The following is a 21,850-nucleotide window of genomic DNA, read 5'->3' on the forward strand; positions in this document are numbered from 1 at the left end:
CAGGCAAGAACACTGGAGTGGCTTGCCATTTCCTTCCCCAATGCATGAAAGTGAAAAGTGAAAGTGAAGTCGCTCAGGTTGTCTACTTGAAAGTTATACAGTCATGTCCGACTCCTAGCAACCCCATGGACTGCAGTATACCAGGCTCCTCCGTCCATGGGATTTTCCAGGCAAGAGTACTGGAGTCGTGTGCCATTGCCTTCTCCATATATATATACACTGAATCATATATATATGTATAACTGAATCACTTTACTGTACAGCAGAAACTAACTCAACATTGTAAATCGACTACGCTTGCTGTTCAGTACCTCAGTCGTGTCCAACTCTTTGCAACCCCATGGACTGCGGCACGCCAGGCTCCTGTCCTTCACCATCTCCCGGAGCTTACCCAACTCATGTGCATTGAATCGGTGATGCCATCCAACCATCTCGTCCTCTGTCATTTCCTTCTCCTCCTGCCCTCAATCTCTCCCATCATCAGAGTCTTTTCTAATGAGTCGGCTCTTCGCATCAGGTGGCCAAAGTATTGGAGCTACAGCTTCAGCATCAGTCTTTCAAATGAAAATTCCGGATTGATTTCCTTTAGGATTGAATCAACTATATTTCAATTAAAAAAGCAGTGTGTGAACCACATTTGGATCCCAGATCAAAAAGCAAATAACCCAAACATAAGGGAGATGCAGGGGACAACTAGGCATGTTTGCACATGGACATGTACTGGATAATAGTGATAAGTTAAGAGTAAACACTGGCTGTTCTCTGGTATCATGGGGGCTTAGGAGAATATTCTTATTCTTTGGAAATGTGCCAAAGTAGTTAGGGGTGAAGGACTGGGTTAAAGGGTCATGATGTCTGCAGCTCCTTTCCAGGGGTTGGGCTAACATATAAACAAATGAACCAAACTATTTAACTAGAGAGAAAGAGAGAAAGGAAAGGTGGCCTCATGGTGACAATTGGTGAGTTGAGGGAAGGACAGATTGCAGTCTATCGTACTATTCTTTCAACTTCTTTTGCGGTTTATAGGGTTTATATTTCAGGCTAGAAGTTGGGGAGGGGGCCTATGCAATGTGGCAGTGCCTGGTGGGCTGGGGCTTACCCCTCCTCACTCTCTCCTGGCTCTGCTGAGGCCCTGCCCACTTGGCTCCTGGGTTATTGGGAAGCTGGGAGGAGTGTGGGACCGAGTGTCCATCACAGGAGCCAGGTGCCTTGGGCACCATCTGGGCAGGAGGACCGTGAGGCCAGCTGCGGGCATAGCTCTGGGGCATGGCTGATACCGTGTGTGGGCGGGAGGGTTGAGCCGGTGGGCAGGAGACAGGGGGACCCCTCAGATGTCAGGGAGTGAGCCAGAGACCCTGAGGCCGTGGGCAGTCGAGGCGGAGTGTCCTACCCTGGCATGTCTACCAGGAGGGGACAGCTCCAGTCACCAGGTGGCCTTTGGTCCAATTCGGATGGCCCCCTCTTACCTCTTGAGGTGTCTCCCTCCAAATGGATCCCAGCTGTGTGACCCGTGGGAAAGGCGAGCCTTCCACCTGCCCACCCGTCACCCAGATGGTCTGCGTGTCTGCATGCGCCTGCCCACCTGGGAGCCTCTGTGAGGGCGTGCATCCTGTTGCTGTGGTCCCGGCCGCAGGCCCTGCTGTCGGCGGGGGAGGAGGAAGTACATAGTGACGCCCAGCCGCCCGGCGCAGCTCATTCTGCGACCGACCTCGACTGAGGCCGTGGCCTTGGAGTGCTGGGAGATGATGAGGAAGGTGAAGGCCCCCTGGGGTCTCGGCCGCTGGGTGGTGGGTGCCGGGGGAGCTGTCTGTGTGTGTGTGTGAGAGAGAGGGTGGACGGGGGTGCTGGGGATGCTCTGGATGGGGGTGGTCCTTCATCTCTGCTGGTCGCTAGAAGAGCTTTTCCTGTCTGGGGCTTCCCTCCTGGGCCTCCGGGCTCCTCTCTTCTCCCCAACCTTGGCTTCTAGAAAGTGCTTATTCTTGTGCCACATGCTCAGATGTGGGCATGTGTTCCCACACAGGTAGGGGGCTGGCCACACTCTGGGGGGAAAGACGGGTCCCAGAGGGCTCCTGGGGTCAGCCTAGGAGTGAGGGCCTGTGGGCGTGCTCCCCTACCCTTGCTGGCCCAGCTGGGGTGGCGTGGAGAGGGCCAGGTCTGCTGGGTACCCCCCCACCTCCAGTTTGGGTGCCCTTCTTCCAGTCTGGAGCTTGGGAGAAGCCCTTTGCCTGCTCCTGAGTGTGAGGCCCTAGGTGTCCTGATTTGCCTGCCGTCTGTCCCACGAAGGTAGAGACCGTAGCTGGGAGGAGGGGTGTGTGGGGTCTGTAAAGTGCTATGCTGGGTCAGCAGTGAGTGATAACTTGCTCCTGTTTCAAAGGACGCTGGCCCTGGGCACCCTTTCTGGGTTTGGTGGCCGGGTGCGTGCCCCAGCTGTGTGGAGGCTGTCACCATGGGTAGCCTGTCCCCTGGCTCACTGGCTGGCCAGGAGCAGAGGAGCGGGCCTGGGAAGACCCCACAACCGAGGCCTCTGGGCTGTGAGAGGCTGGGGAGGGGCAGGCAGGAAGCTGTCCCTGAGCCCTGGTACTCAGAGGTGCTCAGCCGTGTCCTGCGGGCCTCCTGCCCCGCCTGAGTCACAGCCCAGGCTCTGACAGGCCGACCCGCAGATGCTGTCAGGAGGAGGCTCCTTCTGCCACCAGCTCCCCTCGCTCGGCCATGCTGGGGATTGGTCCTACCGAGGTTGTCAGCCCCTGTCGTCCGTGGCTGCACCGAGGATGTGATGAGGAGCAGGGCCACGGATAAGGCTTCCTGGCTGCGCTGGGCTTGGGCTGAGCAACTCCCACCTTGGTGTGGTGGGGCTGTGACCTGTCCTCTGTCACATTGTCCCTTTGCTTATTACAAGGGAGACAAGTGAGATTAGTGTGACATAGGGGTGTCTGCTGCCCCCGCCCCCGCCCCCACCACGGATCTCTGTAGCCTCAGGCAGGGATTGGGAATCCTAAGTGCCTCCAGGCCCGCTCCTTACCTGACTCCTGCCCGTTCTCCAATACCCGGCTCAGCCGTCAGGCATCCCCTGAGCCCCGGCGGCCCGCCCGCTGCTCGCAGTGGCTGGCTGAGCTCCACGCAGGGTGGCCCCACGCACTGAGTGTGGCCTCTGTGTCCCCCAGGCCTGCGGCCAGGGCTCCCCTCTTGGCATGGAGAGGGCTCTGATCATGTGTGTGTGTGTCCCAGGCGAGGGCACTGGCGGCGGCTGGAGAGCTGCCTTGCGGTCTCTGAGTGTGGGGACAGATCGGGCAGGGCTCAGCAGCTGTTGGGTGGCAGGGCAGGATAGGGTGGGGTCCAGGTGCCCCAGGGGCCAGTGGGAAGGGCCTCTTTCCCAGTGTCTGGGGTGCAGCAGGAGCCGTGCTCTGGAGGGTGGGAAACAGGTAGCCGTCGGGGCTGTGGGGTTTCACTGCGCCAGGTTTAGTCCTGGTCTCTGTCCTGGGGTGGGTTTGTTCCCCCCTGTAGCCGCACTGGGGGCTTCCCCCAAGGACAGGGCCCCAGGGTGTGTGCCCTTGTCCTCCTTTCTGTGGAGCGAGGCAGGTACAGTGAGGAGGAGACAAGGCCAAGGCTAAGACACTCACTGGGTGTCCGCCTGAGCCTGCACGTGCTGTGGCACAGGCGGGCACTGAGCTATCAGAGGCAAGGTGAGCAGCTGGCTGGAGCTCCCGCAGAGCCGTGCTGGTCAGCCCCCTCTGCAGCATCCTGCAGGGGCCAGTGGGACCCACTGGAGCCAACTGCTTCCCCAGATTCTGAGACCAGACCTCAGATTCGTGTGAATGCCAGTTCTAACCCCTGATCCTAATGGCTACCTTCATGGTGAGCTCTCTGTGTGTCGGGTCAAGTATTCTCCATATGCTGCTGCTGCTAAGTCACGTCAGTTGTGTCCGACTCGGTGCGACCCCATAGACAGCGGCCCACCAGGCTCCCCTCCCGGGATTCTCCAGGCAAGCATACTGGAGTGGGTTGCCATTTCCTTCTCCAGTGCATGAAAGTGAAAAGTGAAAGTGAGGTTGCTCAGTCATGTCCAACTCTTCGCGACCCCATGGACTGCAGCCCACCAGGCTCCTCTGTCCATGGGATTTCGCAGGCAAGAGTACTGGAGTGGGTTGCCATTGCCTTCTCCGTTCTCCGTATAGACCCTCTCATTTTACGTAACAGGAAGCTGACGGGCTGGTTTGTTCTAGGTTGTGACTCTGACCTCAAAGTTCACAGCTCAGATGAAAACGTGTTGTGTGTTGACCCTGTGCTCAGCCCTGTTAGTGAGCTGGGGACGCAGGAAGGCTGGACACTGTCCTCGACCTCAGGCTGTGCAGGCTTGGGTGGGGCCAGAGGCAGACCCCCAGGCAACGAGGAGAGCTGGTTCCAGGCCCTAAGTGGTAGAGTGGGGGGAGGACGGAGAGGGCAGCTTCAGAGGACGTGTCGCCTGTTTTGAAGGATGAACAGGAGTCAGCTGTGTGCACCTGCCTGCCTGTGTATTTGAGTACAGAGTGTGCATACTTGCCTTCTGTCTGGCATCTAGGGATGCCATCCGTATGGACTAGGAGGGTGGGTTCATGTCAGGCCCAGCCCTCAGCTGTGTAAAGACAGCTCTGAAAGCCCTGTACTTGAGTACCTGTTATGGGCTAGATATGGAGACGTGTTTCACGTGAGCCTTAAGGTGGATGCTAATGTTCTGTTTTTTGACAAGGTGCTTGAGATTCAGAGAGACAGTAAGAGTCCCTTTTCTCAGGGTTCTTCTCACTGCCTGGCATGTCACCATGGCTGGCCTCTTTCTCGAGGCCTGAAGGTCTCACTGGTAGCTACAGCTGGCTGGTGAGCCACGCGGCTGTGTTTGACGCCTGGAGCAGGTGTGGGTATCTGGGGCCTTGGCCTCCTCGGGACCCCGATGGCGGGGAGGGGACTGGCAGCTCCACTGTTCGTGAGCATCTCTGCAGGGAGAAGGAGAGGCAGTGGGCAGATAGCGTCACCTCCCAGTCCCCCTGCCTGAGGGCCGGCCGGGCTCTGCTCCCTAGAAGCCTCTGGTTTGCTCCAGTGGGCCGTGCTGGCTTTTGGAAGTTCTTTCTTTCCCGCCTGGTGGTCCATTTCTCTCCTTGGTGTGGATGGGAGTGAGTCACCTGCCCGTGCCCAGTGTCAAGTGGGCCAGGCACTCCCGCAGCTCCACCCTGTTCCCATGGGGCCGGCGGGATGTGGCTGCCAAGGGAAGGGGGAGCCCGAATTGAGGGAAGTGCCTGTTTTCTTGCTCATGGTGGTTTGGTTTTGCTTTTCTCCTCAGTTCACTGCCACACTTGGCATCTGGTTGCCCTTGTCTGATGGACAGTGTCCTGACAGGGTTACTGGGGGCCGCTCCCCAATATGCACCGCTGCCCACTGCCTTTCCTTCCCTCCTGTGCGACCTCGAGTCACCTTGAGTGTCTTGAGACTCCCTAACGACGGACCTCATCTTTCTGGTCCTCCTGCTACCAGCGCTCCTCTCAGTCTGAGCTGCCACTTCTCCCAGGAAGGTTTCCTTGATTACCCAGGCTGGATAGGATCTACATCCTGAGCTCCCACAGTCTCATGTACTTCCCTCTGTCTTGGGACTGGACTCTTGTCTGATTGATCTGCTTCCCCAGCAGAGATGTCCAGGGCACAGAGCAAGTGCCTGGCAAGAGATGGCCAAATTCATTACACGATGAGAGAGAGGGTCAGAGAGCTGACTGGCCCCGCTGTGGCTCCTGGGCAGGTGGGGGAGGGGGAGCAGGGCAGCGCAGGCCGTCCTAGGGTCAGTCGGGGTTCGGGAGGGTCCAGGCTCTGTTCTGAGACAGGGCATCCCTCGGTCCAGGACCCTGACCTGGTGTTTCAACCCCTTCTGAGCTCATCCCTGCTGGGGGCTCACCTGTTTTTCTCCTCCACCTGCCACCCCTAACCAGAGCCACGTGCTTCCTTCTTATTCTTGTTGGGTTTTGGTCACTCTCTGCTGACCATCATCTCCATGTTGTTCCTTCTGCTTCCTGTGGAGGTGCCTGCCCAGGCCTGTGGAGGGGAGCCTCTGCCTCCCTCTCTCCCTGCACACTTCACCCTCTCTCTGCCTAATCTGGACCCCAGCTCTTATTTTTCTCTGCTCTTCCCCTATTGCCCTCACCCATCCTTGCTTCTTGAGCTCCCTCTCTCTCTAACCATAGAGAACTCTGGAGTTGGAGGCAGCGGGAGCTGGGAGATGGGAGTCTGGGAGAACCTGGTGGGCCAGCCCTTCTGCTCAGGGCTTTCAGGCTCCTGGTCCACTTTCTTCTTTTTCTAGAGCTTTCTCCCTCTCCAGACTTTGGGTCTCTCTCTGCCTTCACCCATCCATCTCCCCACCTGTGCCTGCCACTTCTTCTCTTTGACACCGCCAAGAAGGGACAGCCGTGACTCATCGAGGGGAGAGTCAGCCTCTGAGATGTCAGGAATAGGGTGTGTGTCTGTGAGCCCGTGTGTATGTGCTTTTGGGTGCCTCTGAGTGCATGAATGTGTGTGTGCTGGTGTCAGTTCCAGGGGTGGGAGGGCATCTAGATACGGGATAGAATGGGTCTCAACTGGAAATCTAGGCAGATTGGAAGCTGACTCCTAGTGACAGCAAGAGCCTGACCCTCCGCCAGCCCTCCCTCCCCTCCTGGTCCTGGAGTGATTACCTCCCTGCCCCTCCCTCTAGGATTTGTGAGCCGTGGGCCCAAGAAATGGAGTCCTGTGGGGAGGTGGGGCCACCCCCGCCGGCCCCCTGGTGTTTGGCTCCCTTTTCAGTTGCCAGGTTGGGGTGTAGCAGCCCGGGCTGCAGTGTGATATCAGCTGGGAGGGGCACCAAGCCCTCGTACTCCTGGTTTCTGTCACTACAGCAAGCCTGTCCTAAGCTCCTCCTCTTGACAGATGGGTGAGCCCTGAGAAGAGGAGGGAGAGAGCTCAGTCCCTCAGGCCCTTGGGGGTCACAGCAACCACAAGACCTCTGGTGGTCCTGGTGGCCTGGGCTGGGTGATCCTGGCCATGGCCCTCCCAGAACCCCGCTGGGGTGGAGAGGAGTCTGTGGTATTGATGACCTGGTGCTCTTGGTTTGGCTACTTTCCTTCTCAGTGTAACATTCTTCCCTTCTCCCTCTGCCTTGGAAGGTCCTTCAGAAACTGGGGAAGGCAGATGAGACGAAGGATGAGCAGTTTGAACAGTGTGTCCAGAATTTCAACAAGCAGCTGGTGAGTATGGGTGGCCCTTGGCCTTCGGGAGCTTGTGAAAAATGGAACTGTGCCTGCCAGGTGGAAAATGTCAAGAGCTGAATTTGTGGAGTAGAGGAGCTTGAGAAGGGATTAGTGTGGGCTGGCATGTCATGGAAGACTTCTTGGAGGAGGGGGCACTGGCATTGGCTATGGACTAGGGGAAGAGGGGGAGTGTGGGGGTTTACTTTAGGTAAGGTGTACGGTTGGGGCGGGGTGGGAGTGGGAGCTAGTGTTAGATCATGGCCAGATTCTGGGCAACCTTCAATGTCGAGGCAGGTGGGCTCTCTAGAAGTGTCCTGTGAGGAGAGTGGTATCTGCAAGGTTTAATACGGGAGCGGAGCAGACTGGGTTTGATTGGGCACCTGCTGAGTGTCGACTGTGCCTGGCTGAGTGGTGGGCTCCAGGCCGGGCCATTTGTAGACGGCTTGTGGATCCCTCCGACACCCCTGTAAGGCAACTGGTATCACTGTTCCCATTTCATAGATGAAGCAGTTGAGGCTTAGAGAAGTTGGGTAATCTGCCATCCAGTTTTGGGAGTGGATTCAGACCCATACTTCTCTGGTTCTAAAAACTGCAAATGAATTAAAGGACATCCTTAGCATTTTCTTTCATAGACCAAGGGCTGGTGACAGAAGGGCCTTAATTATGTGGACAGCCTGGGGGCAGTGGTTTTTCCAAGGGAGGACGTCCTGACCCCAAAGGGCCCTAAATACCTTGACTGGGTTGTACTCGAGACATTCCCCCCTCAGATCTGCTAAGTCTAGAATAAGCCACTTTGGTGACTGTATCTGAAGATAGTAGAAGTTGGGAGTGAAATGATTGGTGACTCTGGTGATTCTCTCCTCCCTGGGAAAGGCCAAGGAAGCAGGGACAGAGAGCTGGGCCATGGCTCTGTGGCTTCTGCAGACCAGTCCCAGTGAGTGACAGACAGGAATGGAGGCCAGAAGAGGCCACAGGAGTGGGCATGGGTGTTGGCAGTGAGGTCAAGATCTAAGCTTTGCTAGGAAAGGGGCTGGTGGGCCTAGACTGGGGGCTGGGAGGGACCAGGCCTCTTCCTACTCCTGGTCCACATCTGAGGCCTCCGAAAGCACAGAAGATACCCACCAATGCTTCTGTGGCTGGAAGGGAACCCCTGGGAGAAGGGGCCTCCTTTGAAAAACTCTGACAGCTCACTGGCCCGTGGCTGGGAGCAGTCGGGAGAGGGCCAGGGAGCATGCTGGGAGAAGGCCGGGGAGCATGCTGGGAGAGGGACGGGGAGCATGCTGGGAGAGGGACGGGGAGCATGCTGGGAGAGGGATGGGGAGCATGCTGGGAGAAGGCCGGGGAGCATGCTGGGAGAGGGACGGGGAGCATGCTGGGAGAAGGCCGGGGAGCATGCTGGGAGAAGGCCGGGGAGCATGCTGGGAGAGGGACGGGGAGCATGCTGGGAGAGGGACGGGGAGCATGCTGGGAGAGGGACGGGGAGCATGCTGGGAGAAGGCCGGGGAGCATGCTGGGAGAGGACCGGGGAACATACTGGGAGAGGGCCAGGGAGCATGCTGGGAGAAGGCCAGGGAGCATGCTGGGAGAAGGCCAGGGAGCATGCTGGGAGAGGGCCAGGGAGCATGCTGGGAGAGGGACGGGGAGCATGCTGGGAGAAGGCCAGGGAGCATGCTGGGAGAGGGCTGGGGAGCACGCTGGGAGAGGGCCAGGGAGCATGATGGTAGAAGGCCGGGGAGCATTATGGTTGGAAGGCTGGGAGCGTGCTGGGGGAGGGCCAGGGAGCATGCTGGGAGAAGGCCGGGGAGCATGCTGGGAGAGGATCAGAAGGCATGCTGGGATAGGGCAAGTGTGCGTGCTGGGAGAGGGTAGGGGAACATGCTGGGAGAGGGCCCAGGGCCAAGTCGCCCTCACCTGCCAGAGAAGCTCAACTGAGGGGTTCCTCAGAGCAGGGTTGGGAGCCCCCATGGCTGCTTGTCCCCCGAGGCCAGTAATGGGAGGTGTTTCAAAGCCCGTAGCAGAGACTGCTTGTTTGGCTCTGGGGGACTGCTCGCCCCTTGGGCCTCGGTTTTCTCACCTTCAAAGTGGAGGCTTGAAGAAGAACACTGAAGTCCCCTCTGGCTCCCTGGCTTTTGGCAGGCAGTCACTGATCCTTGCCCAGAGCGGCTGGGGAGTGAGGCTAGGGCTAAAGATAGCCAGTGCTTTTGGCTCCCTGGCTGTGGATATGGGTGGGCATTTGAGCTGGTGCTCTGTCTGCCCGCAGATTGGGTGGTGTGGTCAGCTTCTCAGGGGCCGAGGGTAGAAGCAGGAGTGGGCAAATATGAGGTCTCGTTTGAGGTTCAGGGTAACCCTCCCTTAGGAGTTAGGGCAACTGGACAGTTCTGGGTTTGATTGGTGTGTGGGGGTAACTGGGGCCTGGGGGTGGGGTTCAGGACTTAGAAAGGGTCACTAAGTGAGGATCACTCTTCTCAGGGAAGTGAATTCAGAAAGCTGTGGGGTGTGGGGAGCCCTGGGAAAGGCGAGGTGAAGCTTGAGCATGGGAAGCCCTGCTCTTCCTCTGGGAACGCCAAGCCTAGTGCGCCAGCGCCAGCTGGGGCCAGGGATGGCGGGCAGTTTGGACTTCAAGGACACAAGTCCCCCACCCCTTCCTCTGGGGGTGGGCCCTAGGAGAGGGGGTGGGTCGCCTTGCTGTTACCTGCTTTCACAGGGACTCAGTTTACATAGCCCCTCTGGGCCCACTCAAATTCAGGTCTGGCATCCCTGGCCCTGTCCTCTCTATGAAGCCCTGGAGGGCTCACTCACACTCTCACCCGCCCAAGTGTTTTAAATCCAGCTCAGATCCTTGGAGCCATTCTGGGTCCTCCAGATGGCCCAGCCTCTTCCTCCTAGGGGACCGCCTGGACCTGGCTCCCCAGGGCTCAGAGTTGCTATTTGTCAATGAGATGGGGCAGGTCTGGTTCCTTCTCATTCTTCAGGGCCCACCCAGGGCTCTCCTCCAAGTGGGCATCCCTGGCTATCACGTGGAGATCCTCTGGCACTGACCACAGAGGTTCACGAGTCCAGCTGGAGCCAGAGGGGTCGGTGGAGGGAGCACTTCCCTGGGAAGATGGGGGCTGATGTCAGGGAGTTGGGGGATAGATAGCCTTTGGAGGGAGGTGTGGGGGGTGTGGAGTGCCTGCTGGCCGGCTTGTGGGGCCACACCTGGTGTTAGTCCTGGGCTGCCAGGAGAGCAGGCTGAGGGCAGTGGCTCCAGAACTTTCTCCTTCCCCCAGCTGCTCTGAAAGGCATATGGTTAGAGCCCAGGGACCTCCGGAGAGATGATTCTCAGAGCCAGGGTGGAGGGTAGCCTGCCGCCAGGGCCGCCTGAGGAAGCAGCTGGCTGGGAGCCCCCGGAGGGGGCGTCGACATTGGGGACCAGCTGCAGTTGGCACAGGGGAGGCAGGGCCCCGGGCGGCCCTTGCACATCTGTGCCCAGTGTGCCTGCTCACAGCGTGGCCTTGTTTGGGAAGCACAAGGGGCCCTGGTACAGCCTGAAGCCTGGGCAAGCACAGCAACCCGCCCTGTGGGTGACCCCTTTCTCTGGGTGCCTTGTAGACAGATGTTGGGGGACAGTGGGGAGGGGAGCAAGCTGATGAGGCTTGGTGGGAAGAGAAACTGGGTCTGGAAGATTCTGACATCGGATGAATACAAGAGCATCGCATCATAGGTACACTTAAATCCTCGTCTCTACCACCACAGGACTTAATTGTTAAGACCGGGGAGGCTACATGGGGAGTGGGGTAGACCCTTCCTCTTGCCCCCGTCTCGGGCCCACGCGTGGCCCCGATGGGCTTCCAGGGAGGTGTGAGTGCTTGTGGGCTGGCCTTGGTTTCCTACTCTAATCAGCATGCCTTGAACTTGGACGTTTGGGAGATTCCTACATGGCCAGGGTTGTATACTCCATGGGGACTGAAGGAGTCTGGGAGAGGGTCTCCGTTTTTAACGTGATGCCCTGAAACCCTCTCTGTGTGGTGTCTGATGTCCCATGGCTGCATTCGTCATAACGAATAGGCAGTTGCCTGCGTTCCTGGCCCTGTCAAGACCGATTCAGCAAACTGGGGCCCACGTGCCCGGGACTTGGAGGTTCTCACCAGCTCTCCCTGTGCCAGTGTGATCCTGGGCAAGTCTCGGAACCTCCAGCTTCCTTTTCCTCAGGTGGCGCAGTGGTGTCGAGAGGCTGTGTGTGGGACGTTCTGGCCCCAGTGAGGAACTGTGCCCCAACTCTGAGGACTTCAGGGCAGGAGGAGAGGGCTCTGGCCAGGAGGAGGGGCCCTGTTTGCAGGGGGACAGGAGCGATTTGAGGGTGCTGGGGTGGGCCCATGCCCGGGGCCCGCGTCCTGGCCTGCTCTCGGCAGGGGCGTTGTTTGACTGGCAGGGGTAGAGACCACTTTTGTCTCAGGCAGGAGCACCAGGCTGGCAGGTGGAGCTCTGTAGGGGCACAGGTCTTCTGGAACTACGGCTTGCTGCCGTGGTATGTTTAGGTCTCCCTCAGAGAGCGGGACTTCCAAACAAGGTGTCCCTGAGGCGTGGGCTGGCGGGGGTCCCAGGAGGTCAGCCCCAGGCTCAGCCATTCACGGCCCTCCAGAAGCCGGGCTCCCTTGTGACCCCCTCCACACCCATCATGGTGCCCAGGGTAGAGCCCACCTCCTGAGGCTGCTCTTCATGGCCACAGTGAAGCCACTCCCGGCGCCTGAGATGTGCCGGGCACCCTGCAGGTGCTCCGTGCACGTGTGCTTGTGGTCTCCCAGGCCAGGGTCATTTGACCCGGTTGACAGATGAGGAGACTGAGGCTCCAAGAGGTTCAGTAACTTTCTTAGGGTTACATGTCTAGTATGTAGAAGGAAATGGCAACCCACTCCAGTATTCTTGCCTGGAGAATTCCATTGACAGAGGAGCCTGGCGGGCTACAGTCCATGGGGTCGCACAGAGTTGGACACGACTGAAGTGCCTGAACACACGCGTCTAGTAGAGACAGAGCTGGGTCTCCACAGCCCCACAGCCTGCGTGTGGAATCTCCTGCATTCCACACAGCTTCTGGAAACTTCAGCATCTCCCTGGCGGGAGTCTCAAACTTTCCTTGCTGGCCTCAACCAGCTCACCCGTCCTCACACCTAGAGCTCAGCTTTCCTGCCCCTGCCTCCTGCTGACGCCAGAGGGAGTTGAGGCTGCGCCCGTGGTTTTACCGCTCTGCTGGCCCTACTGCTCCAGGAAGCCCCTGGGGCTGCCCTCCCAGCTCCGAGGGTTTCACTCCCTGGGCCACTCCCCCCTTTCCCCTGCATCTTCCCTCTCAACAGGGCCGGTGTCCTGAGAAGCCTGGACACGACCCCACCCTTCTCTGCACTCCTTTCAAAGGCCTCCCCTTCTGGGCCTCTCCTCTCCCCAGCGGGTCGTCCTCCTGACCCTGTAAAGGCCTGCTCCCGGCCCCCGTCTCCGGTGGGATGCGCTGGGAGCCAGCTGGCCTCAGGCAGAACCAAGCTTTCAGGACCAGGTGCTGGGTGGTCCCTGTACCCCCATCATCTTCCTGTGCTGTCGGTCACCTGGCTCACGGCTGCCCGAGGGCAGGCTTGCCACCCGCCAGTCCCATCTTACACACGGGCTGTGCTCCAGTGTCTCGTCCAGGGTGGAGGGTCCCTGTCTTGCTGCCTTCCTTCCAGGGCTGAAAACAGTGCCTGGGAGAGAAGGTGAATGTCCCTTCAGGCACAGGGCTCCCCAGGTGGGAGCTCAGTGTGTGTCTGTGGCCGCAGAGGCAGTAGCCGCCATACCCCAAAGCTAGGGTGTTATCCTATCTGGTCTCCTGTAGACCCGATGCTTTGCAGTAGACAGCCCATCCGTGGCAGGTGTCCCCAGGATGCGGGAGGCAGAGGGCAGGTGTGGGCTGTGCTCCAGGCCCTCCCCTTCTCCTCGTCGTTCTCTTTGTAGACCGAGGGCACCCGCCTGCAGAAGGACCTCCGGACCTACCTGGCCTCGGTCAAAGGTAAGGGGCAGGCCTGGCCTGGACGGGTGGGCTTCCTGGGACACCCAGCGGGGCGTTCCCCAGGTGGAGCTGATGGATGCAGAGCTGGGAGGGGAGCAGGGCTGCCAGGTATGTCCACATACCTCCTGGACCTTCAGGGGTGGGGGCAGGGGTAGCCCCTGCGCCCCCCGCCCCTGCCACCAGCCCTGCCTGCAGTGTGGCCTGTCTGCCCACTAGCCATGCATGAGGCCTCCAAGAAGCTGAACGAGTGTCTGCAGGAGGTGTATGAGCCCGACTGGCCTGGCAGGGATGAAGCAAGCAAAATTGCTGAGGTGAGTGTGGGCCCAGTGGCCTTGGTCCTTGCCCTGAGGGGCCTCTGACCTCAGCTGGCTGCCCGTCGCACCCTGCACCCTCTGGGAACAGCCCTTCCAGTTCCCAGGTGCCGGGTGCTCTTGGGCAAGGCCCCGCCCCCCTCTGGGGGTCATTTTCTCCTCTGACACACCGTCACGCTGAGATGCGTTTCCTGTGATGTCTGGAGGCATCTCTCCTCTCTGAGTCGCATCACCTGGCTCTGGAAGCCTCCCTCCCCGACCCCACCAGCCCTGGGCGTATCTCATCCTCAAGGTCACCTTGTGAAAAGGCAGGACTTGTGACCCCTTGTTTTATAGATGAGGTTGGGCTTCCCTCATCGCTCACTTGGTAAAGAATCTGCCTGCGATGCACAAGACCTGGGTTTGATTCCTGGGTCGGGAAGACCCCCTGGAGAAGGGAATGGCTACCCACTCCATTTTTTTTGCCTGGAGGATCCCATGGACAGAGGAGCCTGGCGGGCTATAGTCCATGGGGTTGCAAGAGTCGCACACGACTTAGCGACTAAGCCACCGCCACCACCACCACCACCAGTCTGAGGTTCTGAGGCGCCGCCCAGCAGTGGGGCGACAGGGCTGGCCCCTGGGTCTCCGGGACGGGGAGCTGGCCCTGCTGCAGCCCAGCGCCCCAGTGTGCACGCCTGTGCTCTCGCCTTCTGCAGAACAATGACCTGCTCTGGATGGATTACCACCAGAAGCTGGTGGACCAGGCGCTGCTTACCATGGACACGTACCTGGGCCAGTTCCCTGACATCAAGGTGAGCGGTGCTCTGGCTCTCCGCCCTGCTGCGGCCTGGCAGCCTGTGTCAGGGGGCGGGAGTGGGAGAGGGGTGTGGGGGCGTGCGGGCAGCCCAGGGCTGGAGGCAGGCCTCCCCTTCGCCTCCCAGTTCATCCTCTGGGGCTGCTCCCTCTGAGGCTGGCCTTCCAGTCCCCAGGCCTGGGCCTTTCTGAGCTGGAAACCCTGTACCTGTGAGTCTCTGGGCTATGGAAAGAGACCTCGTGGAGCATGTGCGTGTGGGGCCGTGTAACTGTGGAGTGACTCTAGGGCTGATGAAGTGTATTAAGGGGCTGGAAGGCCTGGGCGTTGTATGCCCTGTATGAGACTCTGTGTGCTTGGAAGGGAAGGTGTGTATCATTGTGTGCGTCGCCTCTTATCTGGATGTATCTGCGTGACTGCGTGTGTTCAAAACGCCAGCTGCCCTTGCTGGGCCCAGTTGAGTTAGGACTGGTAGCTGTGTCAGATCTCCACGGAGGCAGCTGGGACCCCAGGTGCTCCCGACACACAGGCAGAGTTGTCTAGAGCTCAGGTAGTGACCGTGGTGCTGGGCCCGATCCTCTGGAGGGGTCACACTCCATGCTGGCCCCCGGCCACACAGTGCAAAGGCTCCTGAAGGAGTTTTACAGGGAGTGCAGGAGGGAGGCTGGTGGGGTGGCTCAGGAGGAGAGAAGCCTTGAAGGGGTGAGCTCTTTGCTGCCAGAAATGTTCACGCGAGTGTCTCGGGGATCTGTGAGACAGACTTGCTGAGCCTGGGGTCGGCGGCCCTGAGCCCTCCGGGTTCATCCAGGCCCCCTTGCCTGGGTCAGCATCTCAGCATGGGCGTCAGGCCCTGTTCAGCCGCCTCCTCCTTCCATACTTCAGTCACGCATCGCCAAGCGCGGGCGGAAGCTGGTGGACTACGACAGTGCCCGGCACCATTACGAGTCCCTTCAAACCGCCAAAAAGAAGGATGAAGCCAAAATTGCTAAGGTAAGGCTGGCCGTGGTGGCTGCCGGGGGAGAGTCCTTGGGAGTCTCCACAGGGCGCCTTCCTCCTGTGCTGGTCCACCACCCCCTCTGCAGGCTTGTCACTGCGCCCTGGCGGGCAGGGGTCCTCGGCCCCCTTTGCAGACGGATTCACCTCCGGTGACTAGTTCCGGGGTCACAGGTCCAGGGCGAGTGAGTGGGAGGCCTCGTGGGCCTAATGGGTGGGGCCCCCGCCTGGCCCCTCCGCCTGTCCTGAGGCCGCTTTCCAGGATGAGAGCAGGCCTGGCTTGGGTTTCACTGGCCCAGCCCCTCCTGGCCTGGTGTGCTCTGAGTGGAATTCCATCACCGGATCCAATGTGAACCTGTCTCAGCTGGAACAAGCCGGGTCGGGGTGGGGGTGGGGGGGTGCACCCACATTTTCCCCGCAGTGAGCGCCCCCAGGGCAGGAGCTGCTTGCTGAGTCCGTCTGCCCTTGCTAACGATTCTCATATTCTGCTTTGCAGCTGGAGTTCACCCAATTCTCCGCCTTCCTCGGGGCTCCCCTTAATTCTCTCAGCCTCAGGGCCTTTACCTGCTGTGGGGGCTGGCCCTCTGGAGGGTGGCAGGGCTCTGTCACTGCCCTGGAGACGTTTGGATGTGGTGTTTAATGTCTGTGTCGTTTCTCTCTCCCCGTCTCCCTCCTCTCTCTCTACTCTCCTTGGCCTTGACCTCCCCTCCCCACCCCTAGCCTGTCTCGCTGCTTGAGAAAGCCGCCCCCCAGTGGTGCCAAGGCAAACTGCAGGCTCATCTCGTAGCTCAAACTAACCTGCTCCGAAATCAGGTGACACTGGCTTCTAACCTTGCACGTGCTGGCGCCTTCTGGTCTGTCGTCCTGTCCTTGGTGCTGGGTGGTGCTGGGTGCCCATCTGCCCAGCCCCACCGGGGGGTGGGGGAGGGCTCGACTCTTTCCCCGGTTGGGAGGCAGGGCTGTTTTCAAATGTCTCTGCTGGGAGACCTCCTGCTTCAGAGAGCTGAGGTCAAAGGGAGGATGTGGATGGGGGCCGGGGCTCCGGTTAACCTGGGATGGCCCATCTCTGTCCTAGCGCCTGGACCTCTGGTCATCCCGGCTCCGACTCTGAAATCCTAGCCTCCAGGAGCCCAGGAAAGCCTCAGACTCTTTGTCCTCTGTGAGGGCTCTTGCAGGGACAGATGTGGTGTCTTTAGTGCGTTGTCCTTCAAACCTCATAAGAACTGTGAGGTTAACCTGGGTTTGCTGAGGAGATAAACCCGTCCAGAGAGGCCGGATCTCCTGCCCAGTTCCCAGAGCCATTTAGTGACTGAGTTGGGGCTCACCCACCTCAAGGCCTGGGTCATTCTCCTAGCTCCCTAGACTGGAGGTCCCTGTGGGTGTTCCTGCCACAATTGGCCAGAGTCATGGTGACCCTTGGACCTCTAGGCCCCAGGGTGCCCCTGGGGGGACGCTGAGAAGGCTCTTCAGTCTGGCTGGGATACTGAGACCTGGGCCGAAAGGACTGGCTCTTTGGGAATGGTCCCAGAGGGCTTCCTGGAGGAGGCTCTTTGCACAAAAGTGATACTGCCATCCTGGCAACAGGAGTGGGCTGGGTCCTGGTAAGGACCATGAAGCAGCGCCCTGGGAGGGCAGCTCGTGTTCTCAGTCAGTGACGCTGGCATGGCTGTAGCAGCACTTTTGGCCCTGGGAGGGGCAGGAGACGGGCCCCACTGAGGAGGCTGGCTTTCTATCCAGGCAGCTGCCCCATGTTTTCTGGGCCACTTCTGATTTCATCATCTTCAACTCACATGTATTGGATACCTGTGATGTGGAGAGCGCTGGGTTTAGCATGGGCTCATGGCCCAATTTCTTATTCACCCTGCTGCCTGATTTCTCTTAGGCCAGGGCTGTGGGCTGACTTTAGAGGCTCTGAGTGACAGCCCCACCTCTTTCTGGTCTAGGGGAGATGGCCTGGGTTAGGTCAGCCTGCGGGAGTGCTGAGGGACTGGCCTGTCCCGCCTGTAGAGTTCAGGACTTCGGGCTGGAGGGGGAATAATGGGGCCACTGGCCCAGGGCCAGGATTTCTGCATAATTTTCCCTGAAATGGGTTTGGGAGGATGCCAGGTGAACATTTTAGTCCAGTGGGATAAGCTCCTGGGAGACTGTGGGGCCAGGGGGGTGGCCATGGCCGATTTGGGGCTCCTGGAATGGGTGTGGTTGCGGATCCAGCTGGGAGGGTCCCATCCCCCACCTTCACCCCCCACCCTGGGGGATTGGCAGGAGAGGCCAGGGCACGGGATCTTGTCTCTGGATGTTGGACGGCAGATATTTTGCCTTTTGGCCAAATTGACATTCCCATTTGGATCCAGTTTTCATCTGAGCCTCTCTTCTTTCTTCCTCACCCTGCCTCACCCCTGGCTGGGGGCTGGGGAGCCTTCAGGCCACTGGCTGGCTGTGAGCTGGGGTACCTGGGGCCCTGTGCCGCCTTTGCTGGCTGACTTGATTTTGGAGGGACAACACCAGCTCCTGAGCCTGTGTTCTCCTGAGCTGTCGAGCTCTGGGTGTTCCCTGGTCCGGTTCCAAGCTGCTCTCCACACGTGTCACGGTCTCCCCAAAGCTGCCTGCAGGACCCTGGTGACAGGCTGCATGGCAAGGGCATCACTTTGTGGCTGCTGTCCGTGTGCGGAGGCGTGTAGTGGAGCCACGGGGGCTGCAAGGTCTCCCCAGCAAGGGACAGCTCTCCCCCCGCCTCCTGCCACCCCTTGTATTTCTGAAAGAGCCAGAATATGAAGAATGTGACTCAAAGGAAATAAAGGATAGGCCCTGACTTCTAGGAACTCTAAAACAAAGCCACGCTGCCCTTTGCAGCATTGCTGAGCTCTGTGAACAGGGCTTGGTGTCCAGCTGTGAACTGCTGTGCCGTCCACACCGTCTTGGCCATGCTTGTCCACTCGAGGAGTTGGGACCAGCATCGTGGGGACCAGAGGGGTGGTCTCTGTGGGTACGGAAGCCGGGGAGGTCAATGTCCTGGAGGAGGTGGGACTTGAACCAGCCAGTGCGCACTTGAATGGGAAGTGCATGTGACGTGTGAGGCTCTGGTGTCTGGAAGTGTGGGAGTCACTGTTTTGAGGGTGGTAGCCCCCATCAGGCACTGGGGTTCTCAGAGAGTTAAGACAGGGATGATCTGGCTTCTGGCCTGGAGGGCACCCCAGGTCTGATGCATTCTAGGTGTGGCCAGAGGCATGCATATTTAGAGACATTTCTTTGATTTCTTATACTCCCTTTAATTTTTAAATGAGATTTTAAAAAAGTTAGATGAGACGCTCATGCTCAGTCTAGCAAGTTCCAACAACCTGAAGGTGATGGAGTCAGGAGCGTGGTGACCCCTCTCTCCTCCGGTTCCCTAGTCATCCTGGCTGGGCCAGACACAGAAGGAATAGGATGTGACTTGGGCTGATCCTGTAGCTGCATGGACAGCCGGGTGAGCTTAAGTGGGACGGGCAGTTCTGGTGTGCTCTGCAGCAGTTTGGCATTCAGGCCAGCTGGCCTGAGAACGTGAGGCTGCTGGAGGGAAGTTTTCTCCTGGGCGAGGCCACCACGTTCCTGGGCTGTGACTCAGACCCCGAATCCAAGTCACCCCCCTGAGTCACCATTTCCTGCAGCGCTGTCCAGAATGAGCCAGCAGAGCCCTTTCTGGGGCCGGGGTCTGTGACTCACCTCCGCCCTCCGCCCCGCTCCCTCCTTTCTAGGATTCTGCCATGGGGCCTTAGTGCCACCAACTGGTGTGTGTGTGCAGGCATGGAGGGCGCGGGCCGGCCTGGGAGGGGGCACAGGCACCCTGCCCAGCAGCCCAGCCCACGCCTCGCCTGCCCTCCTGCCTGCCTCTCCGCATGTCCCCGAGCTCCTGCCTCTGTTGGGGAAGTGTCAGGAGAGAGGGGTCAGAGGAGAGGGTCGGGAAGCTTCTCCCATGGAAGTGAAGTCAGCCTGGTGGTTGGAGGCTGAGTAGGGGCCGGCCCTGGGAAAGGAGAAGGAGGAGTCAAAGGGGCCAGCATGGGCCAGGGCCAGAGAGCTGGGCAGCAGGCAGACTGTTAGCCCGAGAGGGGCTCCAGTGTGAGGACAGGGTCCCACCTGGCTGGGTCTGCGGCCTCGTGGCCTGCCTGGGCCTCAGCCCCCTTGTCCCCTTGGCTGGCACCTTCTCGTGTGCTCCATTCTTTCCTCGGGTCCCCCCTGAGGCACCTGGACCAGATAGGGGTTCTCTCATTGGCCATGGCTGCTCTACTGGCCCCTGCCCGGCGCAGCCCTGGGTTGCGGGGGAGGAGCTCGGGGAGGTCTGCCCAGGCGTCCGCAGCTGGTTCAGCCTGTCTTGCCCAGAGCCCTGGTTCCAGTGCACTGGAGAGAGTAGGTCTTGGTGGGGGCCTGGCCTAGCCTGGGCTGGCTAGGACACAGGCCCTGCAGAGGGGAGTGACCCATCCCACCCCCCAGGCTGAGGAGGAGCTCATCAAAGCCCAGAAGGTGTTTGAGGAGATGAATGTGGATCTGCAGGAGGAGCTGCCATCCCTGTGGAACAGGTGAGGGGTGGGAGGGGGCGGGCAGAGCCTCGGCCACCCTCCGGAGGCTGCAGGGCTGTGCTGCTCTGCTCCACGCCCTCCCAGGGCTGGGGCTGGTGAGGTGGAGGTATGGCCAACCGCGTGGCTCTCCCGGGCTGCCCACACTGACTTGCAATCCACCTGGCCCTTCTTCCCTGTGTCCTGCAGCCGTGTGGGTTTCTATGTCAACACATTTCAGAGCATTGCGGGCCTGGAGGAAAACTTCCACAAGGAAATGAGTAAGGTAGGTCCCTTTCCTCCCCCGCAGGCCCCCACCCCCTCACCCAGGGCCATGCTCCACCTGCCGAGGGTCAGGGTCAGAGGCACAGGGTGGCCCGGCTCCCTCTTCCCTGCGGGGGTTAGAGACACAGGTTACCGCAGCGCCCCCTCTGAGCCTCTGCCCTTGAGGAACAGGGTCAGGGCCCAGTAGGAGCTGCTGGGTGCACTGGGAGGCTGCAAGCCAGCCCCACGGGTTTAGCCCTAGCCCCTGCCCTGCTCCCAGTTCTTTCCTCCTTGCTTGGGCAGGGTCAGTGGCCCTCAAACTGGAGAAATGTTCTCAGGCAGCCTTGGCCCAGGGAGCTCAGTGTTAGAAAATGGTGGTGGTTTCCCAATTTGTAGGCTGATGATAAATAGTAAAATTTTTCCAATTAAAAAGAATTTTTAATATTCTTGAAGACATTAAAGCAGATTTGCCTTACCTACTGGAATCTGATGTAAGATGGGGTCTGATTAGCTTAAATTCCGATGTTGTATTATTTTCATTTTGATGAAAATGGCAGTTAAACTGCAAAGCTGAGTTGTAAAAACCTCATGTTGGCAACTTCCTCCTTCCCTGTGCCGTGGGTGGGCCTGACTGTCTCCAGGGCCCAGAAGAACGAAGCTATAGATCATGGGGGATTCCAGGCCCAGGACAGGAAGAGGGCTTTGGCCGTCTTGGGGCCTGTCCTGAGGGACCACCCTGAGTATTGTTTCCTGCCTGATTTTTCCTTTTTTCCCTTTTCCTTCCTTCTTTTCCTTCTTCCCTTCAGTATGAGACAACTTGTGAAAAATTAAAAGAAAAAAACAGAGATGTGTTTTGGGGAGAAAATATTTGTAAAGTCAGGAGGAAGATTCAGCTCTGGGCTTCCTAGTGGCTGAAGGAGAGGGAAATATTTTCAGTAAGCAGAACCACAAGATGCATGGGGTCAGTCCCTCGTCCTGCTGGTGCTTTTGGTGAAATCTCTGTCAGTTGTAACGTGAAAGCATCTTGGAAAATGACTTCAGCAGTTAGGATCAACAGTTCATTTGCAAAATTGGAAAAAAAAAAAAAAAGAACAAGCAAAATAAAACAGTACAAGCTTTGTGTGGCATTTTAGGAAGTGCCTATAAGTAGAAAGAAGAAAAAGATGGTCCGCAGAAACCGTGACTGCTAAGCAGAGCAGCCCACTTCCTCCTCCTCTTTGGTTTTCTTTCTGGGGTTGGTGTGCTGGCTCCCAGCTCCCACTGATGGAGAGAGAAGAGCTTGTTCCTGGTCCAGGTAGAGGCACAGGGCAGGACCAGGGTAGAAGAGAAGCAGGGATGTCGCTGGGAGGTGGGGCTGGTTGGTGGCCCCCACCCAACATGCTTGCTGTCCCTCCTGCAGCTCAACCAGAACCTCAACGACGTGCTCATCAGTCTGGAGAAGCAGCACGGGAGCAACACATTCACAGTGAAGGCCCAGCCTAGGTGTGTGAGTCCCCTGAGGGCGCTGGGGGGCTGAGGAGGTGTCGGCTGGGGCAAGGCGTCTTCCTACGGTCCCCTGTGGGTTCGGCCTTTCTGGCTTGGCCTCCCTGTGCTCAGGGGAGCAGGCGAAGGCGCCCCTTCTCCTTGGCTGTGTCCCATCTGAGAAGGAGCGACCCCAGGCAGTCTGTGGCTCTCCCGGTGCATGCCTGGCTTCCTCCACTGTGGAGCCCAGAAGCGGT

The 21,850-nt window shown here is 59.0% G+C and overlaps 1 protein-coding gene across 22 annotated transcripts in view; it reads left to right on the forward strand.

Annotated features, from left to right (window-relative positions):
* BIN1 (bridging integrator 1) overlaps positions 1–21,850 on the forward strand; it is a 57,000-nt gene that overhangs the window by 22,331 nt on the left and 12,819 nt on the right. For 11 of the 22 annotated variants that reach the window (XM_006047428.4, XM_006047429.4, XM_006047432.4 and 8 more), the window contains exons 2-10: positions 7,152–7,232; positions 13,191–13,245; positions 13,462–13,556; positions 14,255–14,350; positions 15,232–15,339; positions 16,063–16,155; positions 19,807–19,892; positions 20,079–20,154; positions 21,532–21,614. In XM_006047428.4, the coding sequence (XP_006047490.2) occupies positions 7,152–7,232; positions 13,191–13,245; positions 13,462–13,556; positions 14,255–14,350; positions 15,232–15,339; positions 16,063–16,155; positions 19,807–19,892; positions 20,079–20,154; positions 21,532–21,614 (773 nt within the window). Of the gene's footprint in view, positions 1–1,727; positions 1,755–7,151; positions 7,233–13,190; positions 13,246–13,461; positions 13,557–14,254; positions 14,351–15,231; positions 15,340–16,062; positions 16,156–19,806; positions 19,893–20,078; positions 20,155–21,531; positions 21,615–21,850 lie in introns of those variants that run through there. The other 11 variants (XM_006047431.4, XM_025273170.3, XM_006047438.4 and 8 more) reach the window with 2 other exon arrangements.

The sequence above is a fragment of the Bubalus bubalis genome, chromosome 2 (assembly GCF_019923935.1).
Source record: "Bubalus bubalis isolate 160015118507 breed Murrah chromosome 2, NDDB_SH_1, whole genome shotgun sequence".
NCBI lineage: Eukaryota > Metazoa > Chordata > Mammalia > Artiodactyla > Bovidae > Bubalus > Bubalus bubalis.